The sequence below is a fragment of the Pseudorca crassidens genome, chromosome 5 (genome assembly GCF_039906515.1).
Source record: "Pseudorca crassidens isolate mPseCra1 chromosome 5, mPseCra1.hap1, whole genome shotgun sequence".
Lineage (NCBI taxonomy): Eukaryota > Metazoa > Chordata > Mammalia > Artiodactyla > Delphinidae > Pseudorca > Pseudorca crassidens.
This window is the reverse complement of record NC_090300.1, coordinates 30,306,124-30,329,511: the sequence shown is the minus strand read 5'-3', so window position 1 is coordinate 30,329,511 and position 23,388 is coordinate 30,306,124. Positions and strand designations below refer to the sequence as shown.

Below are 23,388 nucleotides of genomic sequence, written 5' to 3'. Positions count from 1 at the left end.
TGCTGAGTTCCTCCAGCCAGTTAAATTGCAGAGCCAAGACACTCCTTCTCCAGGGGTGCCTCGTTACCATGGGATTCCTGAGCTGGCAGGCAGGAAGGCAGCCGAGGTGAAGGCCCAGACGACATCTTTGCCATGAATAATCACAAAATCAGTTTTCCCCAGTCAGGCCCCTCACCGTGGCATTGCTGGTACCTCTATTGCAAGTACTTGTTGCTACAGGCATCCCTTCCTAATTTTGCTCGGGCCAATGTTACAAATTAACTTTCCCAGCACATTCAGATGAGGCCAAGGGAGGAGGTGGTGTGAGAGCAGAGACTTGATTTTCTGCAGATAAACCACAAGGGGATCATCGGACATGAATGCTCTGTGTGTGTGCGTGAGTCCTCAGAGACCCAGAGTGTTGTGCTGAGTGGCACTCTGTGCCAGGTCACAATACACCCTAGAATCAGACCTGGGCCCTGCTAAGAAAGGCATTTCAGGGGTGGGCGCAGCATGTGCAAAGGCACGGAGGCTTAAAACACACAGCCAAGTTGAGGAGCACGTGAAGCAGAGAGTAGCAGCGAAGAGACTAGTCCATGGAAAGAGACCCCACTGGTCTAGTTTGTCATTTATTCCTTCATTAAAACCTGGGCCTTCTGAAGTCCCGTAGTTTTTAAATTTAGATTTTATTTACACTAAATGCATTCATAAGGTTTATTTAAAATAACAGTTATAAGTTCCCTGCCTACCCGTTTCCAGCCACCCTCCCCAGAAGCAACGAGTGCTGTCAGAGTCTCCTGTTTTCTTCTAAGATACTTTTCGAAAATACACAAACAGCAGTATTCCCCTCCCTGCTGACACGCACCCTTCTTTCTTCTGTTTTTAAAGATTAATTAAATTTTGGTTGCTGCGCACAGGCTTTCTCTAGTTGTGGCGAGCGGGGGCTACTCTTTATTACAGTGCATGGGCTTCTTGTTGCGGAGCATGGGCTCTAGGCGCGTAGTAGAAGCTCTAGGGCTTCAGTAGTTGTGGCGCACGGGCTCAGTAGTTGTGGTGCACAGGCTTAGTTGCTCCGCAGCATGTGGGATCCTCCTGGACCAGGGCTCGAACCTGCGTCCCCTGCATTGGCAGCTGGATTCTTAACCACTGCACCACCAGGAAGTCCCACACCCTTCTTTCTCCGCTTCATGGACCTTGGAGGTGACTCAGCACACGATGGGCTTCTTCCTTCTTCTTGACGCGGGTGGGAGTTCCGAGGTAGCGCCCCAGGCTGAGCATCTAGAGTTTAGAGACCTCTCGTGCCGCCCTCGTGTTGCAGTGGAAAAGACCAGAGACCCAGAGAAAGTGGGGAGCCCCCCACCCAGGTCTCCCAGCTGTCCAGTGACTGAGATAGGACCGAAACGCTAGTCTTCTGCCCTCACATCGACCCGGGGACAACCAGGCCCACTTCCCTGCCTCGGTGGTCCTCATTTGTCAGACCAGCAGTTGGCAGAGGTGAGGGGCGCGGCTGCCGTTTTGGGTGGTCATTGCAGGCCGTCAGCTGACGTAGCACCGCCTCCTGTGGTGTGGCTGCAGACTTCCATAGTCACCTTCAGACGTGTGCTCTCCCCTCCCCTTCCTCTCTCCTCCTTCTTCCCACCTTTGCGGCAGCAGCCCTGTGTCCAGCCTCTGCCCCATCCCTAGCCCAGCAGCTGGTCCCTAAGACAACACAGGCCTTCCATCCAGAAGTGGCATCCCAGGTATTTTATTCTGAGCCCCAATTAAGCAGGGCAGGCTGCTGGCTGGCAACGATGCAGGGAAGTATGTTTTATGGCCTGTGAAAGAGCTCAGGTGCTATTTATAGCTCCTTAATCGGTGTTGCTAAATGGGGTCTTAATGCAAGTCCCCTGGCAACTGCGCATTCTCATCACGGAGAATATCCTCCATGCAGCCTCGCTCCCTGCATCTGGCGCCCCTCTCGGAGGAAGTGGTGCCTCCCCCGTGCTCAGCAGCTGTCAGCAGTCTGCCTGGCCCTCCTAACCTCCTCCTGACACAAGCGGGCCCTTTGCAGTCCCGCCTTTGGGGATATTTGGTCCACAGCTGTCACTTCCATCAGGAACCTGAAGTCCTTGGGCAGCTGTTTGTCTCGGGGCTGACGTTCTGTCCCCAACCTCCCTCCACCTCCACCCAGCCTCTCCGTCAATGCCAGGGTGGGATGAGGGACGCCTATGACTCAATACATTGGTAAACATCCACAAAATCCTTTCCATGAATACCTCGTGGGTTAACAGTAGTTTCAGTTATTTAAACGGAGCAAGGTAACCATTACCGCCTTCCTCCACTCTCCCTCCCCCACCCTTCTTTACAGCTGGGGAATTCAGGCTGAGCATGGGAAAGGGAATCAACTAAGTCATTGGTCGGGCACTCTCCTGGAACTTTACATGTGCCACTTAATTCAGTCTTCACCCCAGTTACTTTATAGAGAAGGAGCCTCTATCAGTCAGGATGGGCCAGGTCTTGCTGCAGTAATAGGCAAGCCCCAAGTCACACTGACTTCACACCACCAAGATTTGTCTTTGCCCTTGGTACATGCTCATCACTAGTCCCCTGGAGGCTTTATTCTGCAAGGTCTGTGTCCTCACTTCAGGTCCGGGGTCACTAGAAGCAGATCCTAATGGTCACTAATGGAAAAGAGAAGGCAGCAATGCCCTGACCAGCTAGCTGCTAAAGCTTCCAGGCGGAAGTGACACGCAGCACTTCCACTCATTGGCCAAGGCAAGACTTATGGCGGCACCTAACTTCAGTGAGTAGGAAAGGGCAAGGTGATTTCGTGCCCGGAGGGTGAGAGCTGGAATATTTGAGAATAGTCCTAACAACCTTTACAGAAGCCGAGGATCCCAGGGGGAAGCCGGATCCCACAGCTCCGAAGTGGCAGAGCAGGGATTCGAACCCTCTGTTGCTTCTCCCAGATAGCTGTGCTCTTTTCCCATGTTTAGACATGGGCTCTCAAGGCAGACTTCCGGCTTGAATCCTACCTCCAGGACCCACCTGTTGCGTTACCCTCACTAGGCAAGCCGCTCCATCTCAGAGCCTCGTTTCTTCGTCAGATGAAGATGTTGGCACAAGACTACGTTCTGAAAATCAAAACTTCTTTCCTAAGTTTGGGGCAAACTCCTCTGACAGCCAGGTCAACCTGAACTGGTGTGAGGCTGTTTTGAGTCGTTTCTTATTTCACTCAGTGTGAATATTCATAGGTTTCTCTATAGAAATATCAACGTGTGTGATTGCAGACGCTGCCCCAGACCCCTGGGATGTTAGGCGACACGTGGCATATGCAACCTAATTACTCAACTCTGGAACTCTGAATTCCCAAACAGTCTGCCCCAGGGTTTTGGCTAAGGGACCACAGATCTGTCTCACCTCCCTCAAGGGGTTGTAGTGAGGATGAAGGGAGATGATGTGTCAGAAGTTCTGAGCACGTGGGCTTCCCTGGTGGCGCAGTGGTTAAGAATCCGCCTGCCAATGCAGGGGACACGGGTTCGAGCCCTGGTCTGGGAAGATCCCACATGCCGCGGAGCAACTAAGCCCGTGTGCCACAACTACTGAGCCTGCACTCTAGCGCCCTCGAGCCACAACTACTGAGCCCACGTGCCACAACTACTGAAGCCCGCACGCCTAGAGCCCATGCTCCACAACAAGAGGAGCCACCGCAGTGAGAAGCCTGTGCACTGCAACTAGAGAAAAGCAACGAAGCAGCAACAAAGACCCAACGCAGCCAGAAACAGTAAATAAATAAAATAAAATAATAAAATAAATAAATTTATTTTTTTAAAAAAAAGAAGTTCTGAGCACAGGCCCAGCACATAGTAAGTGCACAGACATTGGTGGTGATTCTGGGTCCCTAGGTTGGACGGACGAGGCAGGAAAGAGGCCCCACAAGAGCTGAAATAAAAGCAGGAAAACAGTGGAGCTGCTCCAGTTGGCACATGGTTGAAATCAGCGCATCTCCCTCGTTCCTGAGTACTGTGTTCTAGTCAACAGAGGTTCTTTAGGACCTCATAAATCCTTGAATGTGTTTTGGAATGGTTCACTCTGACAGCAAATAGGATGTTCGTGCAGGTCCTTGGAAAAGACAACATGCTTTGTAAATCTAAGGTATTGTTCTCACACATTAAATTTAAAAGCAAAAGCCTGTGCCCTTGCCTGCCATTGGTCAAGAGTCCGAGATGTTGTCTTCTCACTCACTTCTCAGTATCTCACTCAGAATCGTGGAATTTGCCAGAGGGTTCCAAAACCCTCTTCCTCCGAAGTCCCCAAGGCCCCACCTTAAGGTGGGAAACTGGGACCCCATCCTTCCAGCAGCTTCCCTTCTATCTGCTAAATAGACTGGGGTTGTACATAAAATTTCATCTGGCAAAGGGGTTCTCCTGCTCTGGCAAAGAGACCTGCCCTTCCTCGTCACACAGGCTGAGAACTGTTGCCATGTGTGCCCCTTAGACCTGGGTTAAGACTGCCTGGGTTGGAATCCCAGATCACTAGCTGTGTGACCTTGGCCAATTATGACCCCCCCCCCTACCCCGTGACTCACTTTCCTCATCTGTAAAGAAAGATGTTGATGGTTGTGGGGATTAAATAAGTTAATTTATGGAAGTTCTTAAAACAGTGCCTGGTGCAGTAAACTCACTAGAAATGCTAACTGTCGTTATTATTATTAATCAATATATATGTTATTACTATCACAATGAATTTGTGGCAGAACCAGACCTGTGTCTTCTGTCTCTCACTTCAAGAGTCTTATCCAACTAAAGTCAAGTATTTGAAAATAAGAAATGGTGAGTGTATGGACAGATTGCATGTGGGAATGTACAATGATACAGCTGCTGTGGAAAACAGTCTGGCAGGTTCCTCAAAAAATTAAACATGGAATCGACATGACCCAGCAATTCCACTCCTAAGTGTATACCCGAGAGAAATGAAAACAGGTTCTCAAACAGATACTTATACACTAATATTCATAGAAGCACTAATCACAATAGCCAAAAGGGGAATACACCCCAAAATATCCCTCGGTGGCTGAAAGGATAAACAAAATGGGGTATATCGATACAATGGAGTATTACTTAGCCATTAAAAGAAACGAAATTCTGATACATGCTACAGCACAGATGAACCTCGAAGACATGCTGAGTGAGGAAGGCCAGATGCAAAGGTCATGTATTGTGTGACCCCATTTATATGGCATATCCGGAATAGATCAGTTCCTAGAGATAGAAAGCAGATTAGCCGTTGCTGAAGGAATGGGGAGGACCTGCTGAATGGATACAGGGTTTCCTTTGTGGGTGATGAGAATGGTTTGGAGCTCGACAGAGGTGATGGTTGCCCAACACTGTGAATGTGCCAGATGCCGCTGAATCACGCATTTTAAAACAGTCCCTTTTATGTTATGCAAACTTCACCCCAATTAGAAAATAAAATTCCGTGCAAGGAAGTTGTCACCAGACTTCAATCAACAGGGCAACCATGTGCATGCAGGAATACCCGAGGGGTGAACTTAGTCACTCTGAGCGTGGCACGGGGGGAGGCACCCTTCACCTCCCAGGCCCCTCAGGAAGCTGTGTGCTTCTCAAATTGCGGGTGTCTGACTTTTGTGATTCCCCAGCACCTGGCCTGGCACACAGCGGATCCTCAAGAAATATGGGACTCCTGGTGGTAAAAACATAGCGAATACACATTGGGTCTGCCCGCCCCTCACCCTCTATGTAGTATTGTGCCAGCAGCCCAGCCTCGATGCTTGAGTTCCTCACTGCGAAATAACACGGGACATGGTGCTGTGTCTGCACTCACTGTGCTGGCCCGGTGAGATGACGCATCTCAGCCCCCTGTGGCCGGGCCCGTCTTGGCCCAGAGGCAGGGTTCAGCAGAGAGCAGCTGCTACTTGCCTTAGGTTATTAGTATTGTTATTTCAATTGGGAAATAAGCCTTTTATTTCTGCAGCTTTATTGAGATACAGTTGACATATAACCTTGTGTAAGTTTAAGGGACAAAACGTGTTGATCTGATACACTTATATATCACAAAATGATTGCCACCGTAGTGTCAGCCGACACCTCTGTCATCTCACATAATCACCATTTCTTATTTGTGGTGGGAACATTTAAGATCTACTCTCCCAGCAACTTGCAAGTATATAATACAGTATTAGTCGGTTATTATTACTGTTATCCAAGGTCAAGGGGATTCTCAAGCTGCGTTCCTTTAGGAAACTGGTTTTGCCACATCCTGAACTAAGGGATTTTTCTGCATTTTCTTAACTCCCACGATCAAAAAAGTTGCTTTTGTCTGTCATTTTTCTCTGCTAATATGTTTTTGTCCATAAACCTCTACCATCCGCCACCCCTTGTCCAGAGTAAAATAAGAAATAAGAAGATACCTGATTTTATAGGAAGATAGATGTTATAGGCACCTTACACCAAATACAGAAAAGTTCTGGGTGTTGAGAGGTGTCTTGTGAGGAACAGACTCTGGAGCCCACGGCGGTGCCATTTCTCGGAAGCCCCTCTCCGTGCCCGAGCCTGCTTGTCTCTAAAGTGAGGGCACACGGGGCCTGCGCAGAGGCGCTGTGAGGACTGAGCAGCTGCCCAAGGGCAGTGCTCACACAGCACCCGCCCAGGCGAACTCCGCATTTGCCGCAGAGGTGGTTGTGCCACTACCATCCCCCCGTGGGGAGCTCTGCGGTGCCCTCTCCTCCAGTGTTCTCACCTCTGCACACTCACGGAGAGCTGGTGGGGGGAAGGAGTGGGTGTGTCTGGTGACCGGGCGAGTGACATTTGCTCAATCTGGACTCTCGGGATCCACGCGGAGACCAAAGGGAGAAAATAGGTTTTCGTGAAGCTCTGGTTTTCACATGCAGTTGTGGATATTATGGCTGTGGAAGGACGGGGGGCAAACTCGTGGATCCCCTGGAGTTTGTGCCTCTGTGGTTGGATCAGACCTTCTGGCAGTTCATGGGGCATGGGCTGCCCCCCGTGTGGGGTGGGCTGGTTCCGACTTCCCAGCAAGGTGGTAGATAAGCTTCACTCTGAGTAGAGGTGACACTGTCAGCCCAGGGCTGTGTCTGGGCCTAGAAATGTCAATATTTCGTTTGGCCATGCCAAATTAAAGTAACTCAGAAACGTCACATAAAAAAATCTGAATTCTTGGCTTTTGTGGAAAGGGCAGGGAATCTGGTAACAGGGGCCCACATTCCTGCTTGGAGCTGAGGCCAGAGCTGAGTGATGACCCCTGGCGTGTGTCTCCAGCGTCCGTGGACCCCACCACTCTCCCCCTGCCCGCTGCTTTCGTCTGCTCTGCACTGGTCACTTAGGGTACCTGCCTGGCCCCTAGGCACTGGAGTTTGCAGCCTCTGGTCAAAAACCCAACCATACTTGTGATACTAGAAGTGGTTTCATTCATGCACTGATCATGAACTGTTTGAAAAGTTATTTTAAAAGAAGAAATCATTTGCCTTGAGACTAGAAGTGGAAATAGAGCAGTCATTGCTAAATATACTAACGATTATCCTTTATCAGGGCTCTTGACACACTGAAAATATTTATCTGCAGATCTCATCATTGACCACTTCTTAGTAGACACAGTTTTCCTCTTCCAGAGCTATCCCGTAAACACGGGTTCCTCCTGAGTCTAACTGGATCTTGTAACTAAGGGAGGCGGGGAGCCAGGGTGAGAAAACTCAGCAGACTCCAACCAAGAATTCAGTTTACTCATCAGTTTTCCTTAGCTTAAGAAAAACAAGCGTCTGCCACCCTCCTCTGGGCCTGTTTCTGGGCTCACACTGGGAAAGGTCAAATAAACACAATAAATCCATTAGAAGGCCTTCATATTAAGCCCCTGGGGCCGGTGCTGTTTAGCAAGAGGCTAAAGTGATGCCGTTTCCCAAGTGGAAGTTGGCCTGACCTTGGCGATTTGCTAGAAAACAAGAGTCAACTGTGCCAGTTGGCCTTAGTGGTTGCAAGGAACACAGCCCCAGGGCTGCTCCAGGAAGGGATGGGTGATTCTGGTGGTCTCCAGCCCTGCAGAGGAGAAGACCCCTTCACGTGGTCTGCACCTGCTTCCTTCTCCTCTCCTCTCCTGAAGATTTGGTCTTCAGGCCAAATCCCAGACAGAACCAGGTGGATTGAACAACCCGTTAGTAACTATCCCCATAGGCAGGGTCCTTCCTCGAGGCCACCTCATGGCTTACCTGCCAGCCAGGGCTGGGCTTTGTTGGGTCAGGGGCCCCCCTCCAGTCCATTCAGGGGCCTCTAGTGCACAGACAGTGATCTAGCACTACCACGTGGAGTTGGGGTCCGGGGCATGCGGGCACCTGTCACTGAGTGACAGAATCAGTAGGGCTGCATTTCCTTTGCAGGGACTGTCACCCTACCTTCCCAGGAGAGTTTGGCAACAGAATACTCCCCAAACCACACTGCCTGAATTCCAGTCCCATTTTTCACTACTTAACTGTGGCTTTCAGTGAGTCACTCTGTGCCTTGGTTTCCTCAGTCCATAAATGGGCTTTCATGATAGTAATACCTCATCGGGTCATAGTGAAGTATAAGTACAGTAAGACATAAACTGCTTAGAACATCTCACGACACAGGAAGTGCTAGGTAAGTCCTTGCCATGACTGTTCACATCATTATCATCATCATCGCCAGCAAGCCAGCCAAAGAGCCCAGAACACCAAGACGGGCTTTGAAAATCTACCAGCACTCATGAGTGTCCTCGTGCTTCTGCTTCTGGGGAAAGATTGGAAGGAACATCCCCCAAAGTAGAAGAGGCTGAGGGATAGGGCTGGATCAGGGTCCCACAGGGCTGGGGTTGGACCCCAGTTCCTGGCCTGCTCAGACCTCTGGTGGGAATTATCTGTGGTTGTCGACATGCAGCATCCCACACAGGGCGTCAGGTCCTCAGCTCACCACACCAGCTGCCTCTTTTTTTTTGCACTTTGTCCTAAAGGACTAGCTGCTCTGAAAACAAAACAGCTGTCATTTGACGATGGCCCACGTGTGCCAGGGCCTACGCCGGGTACCTGTCCTCTGCCCCCGTCTCGTTCTGCCCCAGCTCCCGGTGAGACGGGGCTTGGCCCCCTGCTACAGAGGAAGCAGCTGCCCTGTGAGACCAGAACTGGCTCTATGCCTTCTCACCCCAGGCCTGTGCTTCTGCTTCCCAGTGACGCCTTCCCCGCGGCTATGCTAAGTTCACAACAGACAAGAGCGTTACTACCCATTAACTAGAATTTAACTGTAATTCATCTTCTAGCCAAGCTCTCATTTGAGCCAGATTAAGGCCAACTCATGACTCTTCTCATTCGCTTTTGCCCTTTCTCTTTTTTTGTTTTTAACTGATACACAGAATTGGATTAAACAGAACCGTTGGTTGTAATACACTGTCATCATTGGTCCCGTGCATAGCCCTCTTTTATTCTGCTTTGCTGATTCCTATATTTATTTCTTACTAATTTAATGCCACCATGAATCCGTCGTCTAGCCCAAGGACTCGAAAATTGACAACCGGGCGCTTCTGTGCCTCCATGGTCTAGCCTTGCCAGCCCCCATCCCCTCTTCCTCAAGGCAACCACTCCTCTGAATTCTGTGTTTCCTGTTCCTTGCAGACTTTTTAGACACCTATAGTATGTGTCTAAATAACGCCTTGCTTAGTTTAGTTCTCGAACTTTCGAGTTTGCCTCTTCCTTTCCCAATACCACACTGTGTTCATTCCCATGGCTTTAAGTAAGTCCTGCTCTCCAGCTGGCTATCCCCACGCTCATTTTTCTTCTTTAGAAGGGGACACACCATGAGGAATGGGGGTCCCATCCCTGAGGGCCCCAACCTTACCCTGGATGGGATGAGTACCAACTGTCTCTGAAGGATGCTACTCCCCTCCCTGGTCTCCCTATCTTGGACATGCTTCTTTCAGTGTCTGTAGGGGCAACAAGGTTGTTCCCATGGCTGCAGCAGCAGAGATAACTTCTAGGGGTGTTGGGATGGTCCGTGGTGCAGGGTACACGCCAGCCAGGCCCTCCCCCACTGAGGCTGTCCTCGGCCAGGGCCAGGGTGTCCAGCCATTGTGGAGCTCCCTGGGGCGGGCTCCAAATTGAAAACAGTCAGATTTTCTGGGAAGTTTTTCAGCTGAGTTAGGAGCATCCCTCCAGCAGACCCGCGGAGCCGGCACAGTGTGTTGCTAATTCTGTCAGCCTGCAGGAGCCTTCTGGAGGGTTCTTTAGCTGACTTAGGGCAGTAGGAAAGGACTACTTTTAACATTCATTCCCTGCACCAGAAGAGCTGGGCCATAGTTTGCTTTGTAGAGGTGAAGGCTCACTGCAGCTGTCTCCCCTCCCCCAGATACCCTCCCACTGGCCCAGCACCCACGATGTCCAAAGCAGAGCCCCGGGGCTGGGCAGCGAGGACAAGAGCCAGTCCATGCCTGTGGGAGCCCACAGTCTGCACTGACTTTTTTTTTTTTTTTTTGACAGACTAGATTTTCTCCAACAATTGATTATTGTTTCCTCAAAGTGTCTTCTGGGAAAACTGTGAACTTTTCCCAATGTTACACAAAAGAGATTTCTTTGAATGCATCTTAGAGATACGCCTTCAGAGCCAACAGACATCCTTCTCAGCCCTCAGCAGAGATAACTCTTATTCATCCTTTAAAACTTCTCTTAGCTGTAGTCTCCTCCAGGAAGCCATCCTGGACACCCTCTGGCTGGGTTAGGTGCCCCTCTTCCTGGCTCCCTCAGCTCCCCCTACAATTCCTTCTCTTAAGCACAGACCCCTCTGTGCTTTTTTCAGTCTCCCTGTCCTGTCTGTAGCCCCGTGAGCCTCTGTGGGCCAGGCTGTCTGCTCAGGACCTGCAAAGCACGTTTGTAAGTAGAAGTCTGATGAATACACGCATATGTGATGAGCGTCACAAGTTAGACAAGACTTTATCCTCAGAGTCCCCAGAATGACATTAGAACTCTGATACCCCTCCAAACCCTTCTTGAGAAGCCTTTAGTCAAAACAGTGATGTTCTTCGTGCCTTGATTTTTCCATCCGCAGAATGCACCAATCATCTTACATGGTTCAAGTTTGCTGCTGAAACAGACTGGCCTTGGCCTTGTACTAGGGTGGAGGCAGAGCTCGGAGTCCTATCCAGCACAGCTCCCTACACCCCAGCCAGGCTCTCAGAGGCTGGGCAGGTGATGGGACCCTCTTCCCTCTCCCCACTCCTTCCCAACCCAAGCACACAGAGGTTCCTCCAGGCTGCATCTGCTTGGAGGTTGAGAAGGCCCCACAGGGGCCAAGGCCACAAACCACCCCAGGAAGGGAGTCCCCAGTGCCCACCTGGAGCCATTCATTCAGCCTCAGAGCTGGGAGAGGGCAACAGGTAACACCCCCCTGGCTTCAGCAGGGCCAGGCATGGCTGCAAGGTGGGCGGACAGGCAGCTCCAGCCCTGCCGAGATCTCGGCCAGCGGGGCAGAGAGCACTGGTGGATGGAAGGCCCTCGGACAGGGCATTCAGGTCACCGGATCCCTCGTTCTTTTGACAATGCTGTGGCTAAAATGAGCCTCACCTGGTAAAGCTGAGGGCAGCCTTTGAGCAGCCAGCCTTGCTTTTGATATAATAGCAGATTGTAACCAGCTAGCCCCCTGGACCTGGCTCAGCACCACCTCCCCCAGGAAGCCTGCCGGGCTTGTGCCAGCACCTTGGGAGCCACGGCCCTGGATTACCAAGGCTCATGATCTAACATGTATTTCACAGGCATCCCTGGCCTTGCCATTCACTTTTTCTTGTGTGTTGAAACCTGATTTGATTGGGTGCAGTCAGAGTCCTTCCACTGCCAGGATTAAACGTAACTTCTGTCAAGTGTCAGCTGGTAGAAAGGACCCCCAGCCTCCTTGCCAAGCCACTTGCCGCACTGGTAGAGGCTGAGGCCCCAAGGAGGTTGGGGAGGCCGCTCTGCCAGACGGTGGCCGAGGCCGGCCAGAGCCCAGGGCTGCCAGCTGCTGCTGAAACAGACTGGCCTTGACCTTGTACTAGGGTGAGGCCGGGTTGGGGAGAAGAAGCTCTGAAGTGGCACTGAACACAGATGATCTGAATGCCAGAGGCTTCTTGTCCCCAATTCATTGTCCAGCCCCCAACCTGGTATCCCCACAGCTACTCACCAGCCCCCCCGCCACCGTCCTGCCTGCCTTGCCCCTGTATGCTTTGTCCCTGAGAACAGCGAACTGGTCAGCTGGGTGAGGAGGGAGGTGAAGAAAGGCAATGCTGATGGGCTGAGCAAAAGAGAGCAGGAAGTAATGGTCAAAGTGGTGGTGGCTGATTCAGCATCCCTGGGGTCCTAGAAGGGGCATTTAGGAGCAATGCTGCAGTCCGTGCTGTGGCCCAGGATGTGGGTAGCTGGGTGAATGGGCGTGGCCTCCAGCCCCAGGAGGCTGCGTGATGAGAGGGTCGTGCCTGTGGAGGATTCTGTCACCGGGGAGGTGGCAGGCGTGGGTTGAGAAGGGACCGGGGAGGCCAAGCCAGAGCCCTGACAAGGACCAGAAGAGGACCCGGCCAAGTGGTGTGAGCCACGGAGGAGCTGGGACTTCTCATAGCAGATGGAGGCTGCAGAGCTTTGTATGTGGCAAAGGAGCGAGGGGTCCTGCCCACCTCCTGGCCCTGAGACACCAGCAACGCCCAGGGAAGGCTGAAGGGCAGTGGTGTCCTGGGAGAGGAAGCTGGGTTCAGTTAAGGCGGGAGGTGGAGGGAGCTCTCAGAAAAGAAGTTGGGTTGCAGTTTTCTGTGTGGAGTGGCACTGCCAGAGGGCACAGTGGGAGCGCTGAGGGTGGGGAAGCCAAGGGCTGGGGTCAGAGGTCAGGAGGCACAGAGCTTTGTGGGTGTGGCACTTTAGAGACATGACGGCCACTGGAAGGAGGCTCTTCCAAGCATCACCATCTAATGGACCTTTGTATCACTCACTCTACCTTCCTTTGCTTCTGTGTTCCATTTACTCCCCCCTTTTCCTGGAAGCTTGTGCCATCCTGTTTCTTGGATTCCTTTTTCATTTTGCTGGAATAACTCCTTAAGTAACTTTCAGGCTGGGTGGGTAGAGGCTCTTCTTTTAGAGCCACTGAACACATCTAAAAATGCAGCTGCTGTTCACTCCACAGCCACGTAGCTCCCCTTTGCCTGGGAGCAGCGCAGAGTCTTTAGGTGAGAATACCTTGCTGTCTAGTACTGTGTCGAGGAGCTGGTGGACAGGCCAGCCCCTCGGGCACTTCCGTCTGTGCCCATGATGCTTGCTGGAACCAAGTTCATCTGAAGATGCTGCTTTTGTCCCAGCTGTAGTCATACCCTTTTTGTTGTGGCAACAGTAAAGCTTGCTAACAGAAACCTCCAGATTCCAGGGGCTTTCTAGATGTGAGCTGAGGTCTCTGTTGGCCATGATAGGGCCAATTGGTAGAGGTATGGCATATTTTAGAAGTGAGCAGGTAATGACACATTTGCCCATTTGTGTAGTTAGCTAAGTGGGTTGACACTTGACAGGTGCAGACCCAGAAGGTGGGGGAGCCATGTCATTGGGGAGGAGGTGACTCTTGATTTGGGTCCTGAAAGAGGAGACAGGCTTCTGACAGGCAGTACAGGGGAGGATGTTCTAGCTGAAGCAATAGCATGAGGGGAGGCCCAGAGGCGTGCAGACAATACTCTGAGTCTTTGGACACCAAAACCATGGTCTGCAGAAAGTGATTAGCACAGTGTCTGACACGTAGAGTGTGTGTGCTTGCCCACATGCATGTCTTCTCCTTTTTTTCCCCCCAAAACCATGTCTACTTAAGTTCAGATTTCAGGGCTGTCACTGAAAGCTTCCCCTATCTGCTGACCATTGTCTAAACTGTTCCAAAAGAATTTCACCTCTTGACCTTAAAAATGTTGATCTTTTTTTTTCAAAATATAAATGCAGGAATGGGGGTAGGGTGATGACTCGTGTCTTGGCATCTCCTCACCATCAGCAGAGGAGACTTAAAGGGGCCCAGAGAAGAAGCTTAAGGCACAAAGTGCCTAGCTCTCCACTGTTTCATCATAGACATAGACCATCAAAACCAGATGAGCTAACACCCCCATTTTATTGACAGCAAAACAGAGTCCCTGGGCAGTTCTGTGGCTTACTGAGGGTCATGTAGGGGGCGAGTGGTGGAGAACTATGGAAAATTCAGCTTCCTGGAGAACTTTGGAAATGATTGCCTTGTGATATTTTTAGCACAGAACAAGACATCCAGCCCTAGCTCCAGTAAGTCTTCATCAAGAGCTGAGCACTGTTGTCAATTAGGATGATGTACCGGGACATTTTTAGGACCACAATAAGTAAAGTATTACTATTTTTTAAAGGTACCTCTGGGGCTGATGGCCTGGAATAAGACATACTGTAGAGAGAACGCCTTTGGAACAAGGAGCGTGTTGTGTCATACCGTTGTCACAAGGCATGGATGGAGGTGTTGATGCCCCCATTTTACAGATGAGAAAAATGTGGCTCTGTGAAGGTGAGCCAGCTGTCTGGCCCACTGGTGGTGGGAGCAGAAGCTGGATAGTTTTCTTTTAATAAATGTTTACTGCATTCCTTTTTCTTTTGGCCTTGCCACGCGGCATGCGGGATCTTAGTTCCCCAACCAGGAATCAAACCCGGCCCCCCTGCAGTGGAAGCATGGAGTCTTAACCACTGGACCACCAGGGAATTCCCTGGGAGCAGAAGCTGGGATTCCAAACTAGTCCCTTCCCCCCACTTTGCCTGTTGGGACAGGTGGGAGGGTGCCTGGCTTGTGTCATATCCACACCCACCCACCAGGGAGCCAGGGCCCTCCTAACTCAGTCAGTGACTGATTTTTTTTTAATGTAAACTTGTTTTTGAAGTATAACATATATGCTGAAAGTGTACAAATCTCAGATGATTAAGCCTGATGATTTTTACAAACTGACCACACTGGTATTGCCAGAGCTCAAATCAAGGAGCAGAACGATACCCACCCCCCAATCACTGCTCCCCACTAATGTCACCACTACCCTAACTTCACCACCCTGCTCTTGAACTCTATACAGATGAGGTTACACAAAATGTACTTCTTTCACTCAAAATTATGTTTGAGTGATTCATCCATTTTTTTTTTTTGCATGTAATTGTGGTTCCTTCATTCTCACGGCTGATTAGTGTTCCACTATCAGAAGAGACCCAGTTTGTGTGTGCATTCCACTGATGGCGGAGAGTAGAATTCTTGTTTCCAGTTTAGCACTTCTCTAAGCATCCGTGTACGTGCATTTTGGTGAGCATGTGTACACCAGGGGGAGACTGTGCGCCCTAGGGTCAGTCTTAGTAGATGCTCCCAGTTTTCCAAAATGGTTGTGCCAGTTTCCACGCCCACCCGAAGCCATATGAGAGTTCCAGTTGCTCCACATCCTCACCAGCACTTGCTACTGTCTTATTTTCATTTTAGCCATTCTTGTTGGCATATAGCAGAGTCACATTATGGTGTTAATTTGCATTTTTCTGATGGTTCTTGAAATTGAGCACTTTTTCATATATTTATTGGTTATTTGGATATTCACTTTTGCAACAATGATTCCTTTTTAAGTTTATCTTTGTCGGAAAATATTTCTAAGAATGGCTTCCAGGCTGAAAGATGCTGTGTTTCTCTTCCCACCTGGGTGATCATTTCTAAACCTTGACACTTGGCAGTTCTAAAGCCAAAGGGAGTTAGAAAGAGAAGTTGGGGGATGGCCCAAGCCACACGGGGCATCCTTGGAGCTCTGGAAGTTACTTTCTCTGTGCACTTTGGGGTTACTATGAAGTCGTCAGTTAAAGTTCCCTCAGAAATTAGGAGAGGTTTTTTTTTTTAAACAATTGCAAGGTCTTTTTTTTTAAATTATTAATTTATTTGTTTATTTTTGGCTGCATTGGGTCTCCGTTGTGGTGCATGGGCTTCTCATGGCGGCGGCTTCTCTTGTTGCGCCGGCTCTAGGCACGCGGGCTTCAGTAGTTGTGGCACGTGGGCTCAGTAGTTGTGTCTCGTGGGCTCTAGAGTGCAGGCTCAGTAGTTGTGGCACACGGGCTTAGTTGCACCACGGCATGTGGGATCTTCCCAGACCAGGGATCATACCCGTGTCTCCTGCATTGGCAGGCGGATTCTTAACCACTGTGCCACCAGGGAAGCCCCGGGAGAGATGGTTTATATTTCACATTTAGAGCTAAAGGTGTGCTCTGAACTCTGGCCCCTCCCCCCTCCCTCACTTCCTTTGGAGTTTGGGCTCTGGAGTGATTTCAGTGACTGCAGAGGAATGAATAGAAACATAGCTCTTTCTTTCTCTTCAGCACCTAACTGGGCAGGGAACACACAGGGCATTGAGTTTGCTGACCAGGCTTAGCATTTTGGACATTGAGGACCTAGTATGTGCCTAGAGCTTTAAAGTGATTACAGAAGTTCTTAAGCGCTGGCAATGATTCTCAAACGTTAACAGCTCAAAATTTTCCCGATGCAGAATGCAAGCCCATCTCCCGACATTCAGAGAAGGAACTGCTGGCCTCCTAGCAGACCCCATCTCATTAACATCCCTACCCAAGCTCGTCCTCACAAAGGGTGACCAAACAAATGCCTGGATGGGGACGAGATAGCTAGAAGTGCTGAATGTCGGACACCTACTACGTGCTGGTCACTGTGCCAAGTGCTTTCTACTCTCTAACTCGTTTAACCCTCACCACAAGCCTCCTGTCAATTAAGACCTGCCCTGTTCTCAGAGGGTTTACAGGAGAGTGGGAACTCAAGACAGCAACCTTGTCAGGTAAGAGCAATTTATTTCAATAGCTTGAAACAGCTGTAGAAGACACGCCCCAAAGAAGCGAGTCAATTCGTTCATTTAACAAATGGTTTCTGGGCCATCCCCCTGTGACAGGCCCAGGCTGGGGATTGTTGGTCCATTTTCCAAGTGAAGAAACAAGCGCTCAGAGTACCTTCACAAAGGCACAGACTTGCAGTTGGCAGAGCTGGAGCTGGAAATCAGGGGCTCCAGATTTCTGCAGATCCCTGGGATGTGCCAGAGGAGAGGGGTCTGATGGCCGTGAAGAAAGGGAAAGTGGCTGACCAGGTCCACGTTGAAATGGGTGGGCAGGAGAGCAGAAAAGGCATCTTGGTGGCAGGGCGGCCCATTTAGGTGGGTGCAGAGCTCACGGCAGGAGAGGTGGGCACCGGTGAACTGGAAAGCGGTCGGAGCCAGAGTAAGAGCCTATGGACTGTGTGAGCCTGGGAGACAGGTGACCCTCTCCTTCGCTTCATACCTTAAAGCGATCTTCCATTATTGCATGGTGTTTAAGGGAGGCACCGTGAAGCTCCACCTGTAGGCTTTTGGGCTGTGTGACTCTGGACAAGCCCCTTCACCTCTGAGCCTCAGTTTCCTTTTCTCTGAAGTAGGCATCTCTAAATAAGATACAGTATGTCCCCTACATACGAACCTTCAAGTTGCAAACTTTCAAAGATGCGAACATTCATTCGCATGTCCAGTCACGTAAGTTAGTCCACGTGTCTGGCGTACGTTGTCACGTGCGTGCATCCTCTACAAGTGGTTGTGCTTTTGTGTACAGTACCGTATAGAGTACAGTAGTACAGTATCTTTATTTCAAGCCCAGGATGTCCAGAAGCAAGCGTAAAGGCAGTGGTGATGTAGCTGGTACTGCTAAGAAGCGCCAAGCGATAACGATGGAAACAAAAGTGAAAATAACTGAGAGAGCGGAGCGAGGCAAAAAGATGGTTAGACGTCGCTCGTTCTTAAAACATGAATTGTTCAACCATCGGCACGATTCTAAAGGACAAGTGCAAGATCATGGAGCATGTGAAGTCCGCTGTGCTGATGATGTCGACAGTGATATTGAAGAAGTGTGGAAAAGTGATGGAGGAGGTGAAAAACTTCTCAGCGTGCGGATGCAGCAGCAGCATCAGAGTTGAGTCCCGCTCAGCTTAATGCTGATTCAGGAGAAAGCTAAAAGCTTTTATGAAGACTTGAAGAAGAAACGCGGCGAAGAATCAGAGGGTGCATCTTTTAATGCCAGCCTTGGCTGGTTTTATCGGTTCAAGGCTAGAGACAACCTTCCAAGGTAAAAGTAAGCGGCAAGGCAGCGAGTGCAGATATGGTAGCTGCCCGGGAATTTCTTGAATTCTCTTCGTCCCAGAGAAAGGACTAAGAGAGACAAGAGGAAGAAGAAGTAACTGAAGAACCGAAGAGATTCACCATGCAGAAAATGGCAGGGGATTTTCTTTATTTCAGGAGGCACTGTTAGTCTCTGAGGCACAGGACCCGAATGTAGAAAGGTACACAGAGGTTGCAGCACCCGTTCAGAATGCAATCCAGCGCTACTGTGTCATCTATGACGAGAGAAAAAGAGCTACTAGCCAGACATCACTGGATCGTTTTTTCAAGAGGGTAGATAGAATTGAATCCAGTGAGGAACCAGAACCTGTGCCATCAGCGTCAGGCATGAGTGAAATTGCATCTCGCCCTCCGTCTCCAATCGCTGAGGATCCTTCAGCTCTACCATCTCCCACCTCCTCTCCCTCCTCCAGTCAGTAACTCTTCTTGCCTGTTCACTCGATGCCAGCCCCTGTATGCCAGCTGTTGTACTGTATGACTGTACTTTTCAGGGTACTGTACTGTAAGATTTAAAATGTTTGCTTATTTATTTTTTCTTTTTTATGTATTATTTGTGTGAAAAGTATTATAAACAGTACAGTACTATATAGCTGATTGTGCTAGTTGGGTACCTAGGCTAACTTTGTTGGACTTACAATCAAATTGGACTTATGAACACACTCTCGGAACAGAACTTGTTCATATATAGGGTACTTAACTGTAAACCTAACGTAGCAAAGGGACAGAACAGATGCTCAATAAATGTGGTTAAATATAAGACAGTTTCCAGTTTCCAGCTGCCTGGGTCTAACTCCCAGCTTTGCCATTTACCAGCTGTGTGTCCTTGGGCAAGTGACTTACCCACTCTGTGTTTCTGTTTCTTCCTCCTTAAAATGGGGGTAATAATAATAGTTCCTACCCTAAGAGGTAATTTTTTTTTACTGTATTACCTTTTTATTTTTATATTTTTTACATCTTTATTGGAGTATAATTGCTTTACAGTGTTGTGTTAGTTTCTGCTATACAACAAAGTGAATCAGCTATATATATACATATATCCCCATATCCCCTCCCTCTTGAGCCTCCCTCCTACCCTCCCTATCCCACCCCTCTAGGTCGTCACAAGGCATCGAGCTGATCTCCCTGTGCTATGCAGCAGCTTCCCACTAGCTATCTGTTTTACATTTGGTAGTATATATATGTCAACGTTAATCTCTCACTTTGTCCCAGCTTCCCTTGCCCTCCCCAACCGTGTCCTCAAGTCCGTTCTCTACGTCTGCATCTTTATTCCTGCACTGCCACTAGGTTCATCAGTACCATTTTTTTAGATTCCATATATATGCATTAGCATACGGTACTTGTTTTTCTCTTTCTGACTTACTTCACGCTGTATGACAGACTCTAGGTCCATCCACCCCTAAGAGGTAACTGTGATATGAGTTTGATACATGCATTCACATGAGTTGGTACAGATAAGGAGCTTAGCACAGCACCTGGCCACATAATATGTCTTCAATAAACAGTAGCTACAATTATATTTCATCTCTCATGTTGCCTGGTAAATAAGTAGCAATTGATCATTAAATAAGGCTTTTAAAGGTTTTTTTCTCCCCAACGTCCAGTGGCACAGGCGGCAAGCATTGGTGCTATAGGAGCTAAAAGGAGATCATGGGAACTTGCGGTGGGCAGGTCAAGATGTTAAGGATGGGAAGATTCGGGTGGGGAGGCAGGGAAAGGGGTTCACAGAGGCATAATCTGGGGGACTGTGCAAAGCTTGGATGAGAACCCGGTGGGAGACAGTGAGAGAAGAGCTGGGTGCAGGGGCATTGCTAGGGGAGAGATGGGGACACCTCGAGGGGGGTGTCAGGTGTTGGCCTAGGCATGGTGACCATGTGACAGCAAGACTCGGGGTGAGTAATCTGCTTTCTAGGCCTGGGAAAGAGGGGGTGCCCAGGCCTCCCTAGCTAACTTCAAGGGTTTGTATGAGGATCAAAAGAGGATACGGAGGTGGGAGTGTTTAAAACCACCAACACTCCACGAGGATATGCAGCCTCACCCCACATGAAGGAGGGCTGGGTACGCTCTTGTGCATGGCTTCCAACGCACCAGCCAAGTCTGGGTTTGATTTTAATGACTCTCCTCATTAACTCTGCATCTCCAGTAAATGAAAATTCCTATAAAACACACTCTCAACAACCTTCCCATTCCTTCCATTCTCTTGTGATATTATTCCTCTCACAACTCTTGTGTTAGTGTTTACCACTTACAGTTTTATTGTACCTTAGCACGTTATAGAATGCTTTTAAAACATCACTTGTTCTGTTGACAAAAAAACAAGTGCTAAGATGCAGCATCAGGCCTCTAGCATGTTCCTGTGGGTTGGGGAAAACTAGGGCTGCAGAAGCCACATGAAACAGCATGTGACCACCACCCTCTTCATTCCAGACCCAACTGATCAGCACCATTCCTCTCCCTCCAGACCTCCCAGCCTGTCCTGTCTTATGCCTCCATGCTTTTACCTGTTCTCTCTGCCTAGAACACCCTCCCCAACCTCACATCACATAAAACTCCTATTCACCCTTCAAAACCCCTTTCCAGTATCCTCTCTTGGAAGCTTTCAAACGACTCTTCCATATAGAAACTGCTCAGTTTCTGTCCTTGTGCATTTAAGAATTATTGCGTATGTTACACTCTGCTACAATTATTCACATATTTAAACTTCCAGACCTCGAGCCTTCCTTCACACCCAGGGCTGCCATTGGCCTTGGCTTAGTTCTCTCTGTATCCCCTCGGACCAATTAGAGAGCCTGGAAGAGAATAAGAGCTTCATAAGTATGTCTGCAATAAACCTAACTAAACCTCGGTCCTATGTCCAGAGGTTCCATGGCTTATGAATTCTAATTCATGAATTTTTTCTAGAACTGGACATTTGAAGAAAATGCATTCCTCCACTCACCATCAAAAGAGGCTAGAGGAGAAGTTTGAGGGTTCAAGGGCATTTCAAACAGCCCCCGCCATCTCACCTGTTTCTAAGAGGAAGCCCCCTGCAGACCCACCCTAGGTCAACGTCTCGCATTTTATCACGACCTGCAGTGAAAAGTAATTTTTACATGGAGACACACTGAACACTTACATCAGAGACAGAGCTTTCGTGGAGCAGTATTCACCCCTTGCTGTGGCATTGCTCTCTGTTTCTTCTTTCTTTTCTTTCCTTTTCTTTCTTTTTTTTTCTTTAATCGCTGGTCACCACCTAATGAATTGATTCCATGCATCTTTAGTCGGGTTGGTTGCATCCCACAATGTGGAAGACACCGCTCTAAGCCTTCAGCTACTATAACCGGAGAAGGCTTCTCTGAGGAACTGGGGCCCTGAAGGGCAGCTCAGGAGCAGGCGGGCAGGGGGTGAGCAGGGGCTGGGTAAGGGTGAGAGGTGTAGGGACAGCTCTGGTGAGACTTAACTCTCTTCCCTCTCGTTGTAGCCGAGCCCCTGCCGTTGATGGACCTGTGCCGGAGATGCATCCGCCTGGCCCTGGGCCGCCAGCGCCTACAGGACATCGGCTCCCTGCCCCTGCCTCAATCTCTCAAAAACTATCTGCAGTACCAGTGAGCCGGGGATGGAGGGGCAGCGGAAGGCACCCACAGACCCAGGCCTGTCGCTTCACGGTCACACTGTACATCAGGAAGAAGTCTCCCTCTTCACCCTGGTTCCCCAGGACATTCACTTCTTTGAAAGGCCAGGACATCTTCCCAACTTTGAAAATGAAATGTCTGTTGCCAACAGTATCTGCTGCCTTGAAGCAGCCCTCCCAAGTCAGACACCTCCTTGGAAGCCGGAAAGCGCCCGAAGCCTGCTCTGGGTGGAGATCCTGCCCGCTGAGCAGGACACAGCCGCCAAGCAGCCACCGGCATTGATCCGAGAGCCTGTTTCCTTATTCAAGAGAATGAATAAAACATTTGGGCAGGACACCTTCTGCTGTGTGCCCCGCTGCAGACAGGGCCAGGGGAACATTGGCCAGCTCCGGGAGAACATTGCCTCTACATAATGCATGGTGAAAGCAGCTTGATGCCCGTGCCCCTCTGGGTCCCCAGCCTTCCCAGGGCAGCAGGTTTGTCATGACACTTTAGGACTTTGTGCCCCTTTGAGAGACTGTTACCTAGGGATGCCCAGCTGCGGAATTGGCAAGTGGACAAAGCAGTGTTGAGACACCTCCCAGCTTACCTCTCTGAACGTTGTTCACTTCCCCTCTCACTCGCCGTCCTTCCCCACCCGGACCCCCAGTCTCTGGATGCCCAGGGCACCTCTATTCAGGGAAGCTGAGTCTGACAGATTCACCCCAGGGAATGAGTGTATCCTTTATTATTATTGTTTTAAGTAGCGATGCCTTTTAAAAGAGTGTGGTGAGGGCAGTACTTAGTCCAAAGGTGCTAATGGGGGAATTGGAGGCCTTGTGACACCCACGGGGGGGTGATGTCCACGGGCTGGGGAGCCTTCCTGGGGGGCTGAGGGTCTCCAGGCAACCGTCCATTCAGGATACAGCCTGACTGCCACAAAGCTTTATTTGAGCGAATTATTTTTTCACTTGAGACTTGTACGAGTTTGTTTCTGTTTCACGTGTGTGTGTGTGTGTGTGTGTGTGTGTGTGTCTGTGTGTCTGTGTGTGTGTGTGAGACGTGCTGTTTATTTATCAGCTTGGGGCCATGGGGGCAGCTTTGTAACTGGAAGGGTGGATGTGAGGCATCTTCTCCACCCGCCCCCGCCTGTCCCCCCCCCCCCGGGAACAATGCTGCTGCCACCGCTGCCACCACCAGGCATCTCTCGCGTTTCCAACACTCTCTGCCCAGACTGATTTTTAACTGGAAATTGTCACAGCAGCGGGACACCAGAGCCCCAGACGGCACTGCCCCCTGCCACTTTAATGTGAATTCGACGAATGAAGAGCGTTTCTAATAAAGTTTGTCATTCAGTCCTTCAGTTTGTTCAGTGCTCTTTGGGAAGGGACTGGGAGGGTGTCTTCTATCAACCTGGCTGCCAAACCTTCAGAAGGCAGGACTGTGCATCCCTCCCCAGGCACTTCCCGTCTCTTCTGTCCGGTTGTCCCCGTGTAATCCCAGACTCTAGTCATTATTCAAAGGGCTGCCCCGGCGGAGAGAATGGGCCTGGGGCCTGGGGCCTGGGGCCATATAATGCTAGCTTCCATGGTGGAAAAACAGGCCAAATTATTGATGCCAGGGCCGCGATGTCCACAGGGTGGCTCTGTAGGGGCAG

At 49.9% G+C, this 23,388-nt stretch overlaps 1 protein-coding gene across 2 annotated transcripts in view; it reads left to right on the top strand.

Moving 5' to 3' along the window:
- SPSB4 (splA/ryanodine receptor domain and SOCS box containing 4) overlaps nt 1–23,094 on the top strand; it is an 83,296-nt gene extending 60,202 nt beyond the window's left edge. For both annotated transcript variants that reach the window (XM_067737653.1, XM_067737654.1), the window contains exon 3: nt 21,602–23,094. In XM_067737653.1, the coding sequence (XP_067593754.1) occupies nt 21,602–21,729 (128 nt within the window). In that variant the 3' untranslated portion in view covers nt 21,730–23,094. The remainder of the gene's footprint in view (nt 1–21,601) is intronic.
- The last annotated feature ends 294 nt before the right edge of the window (nt 23,095–23,388 follow it).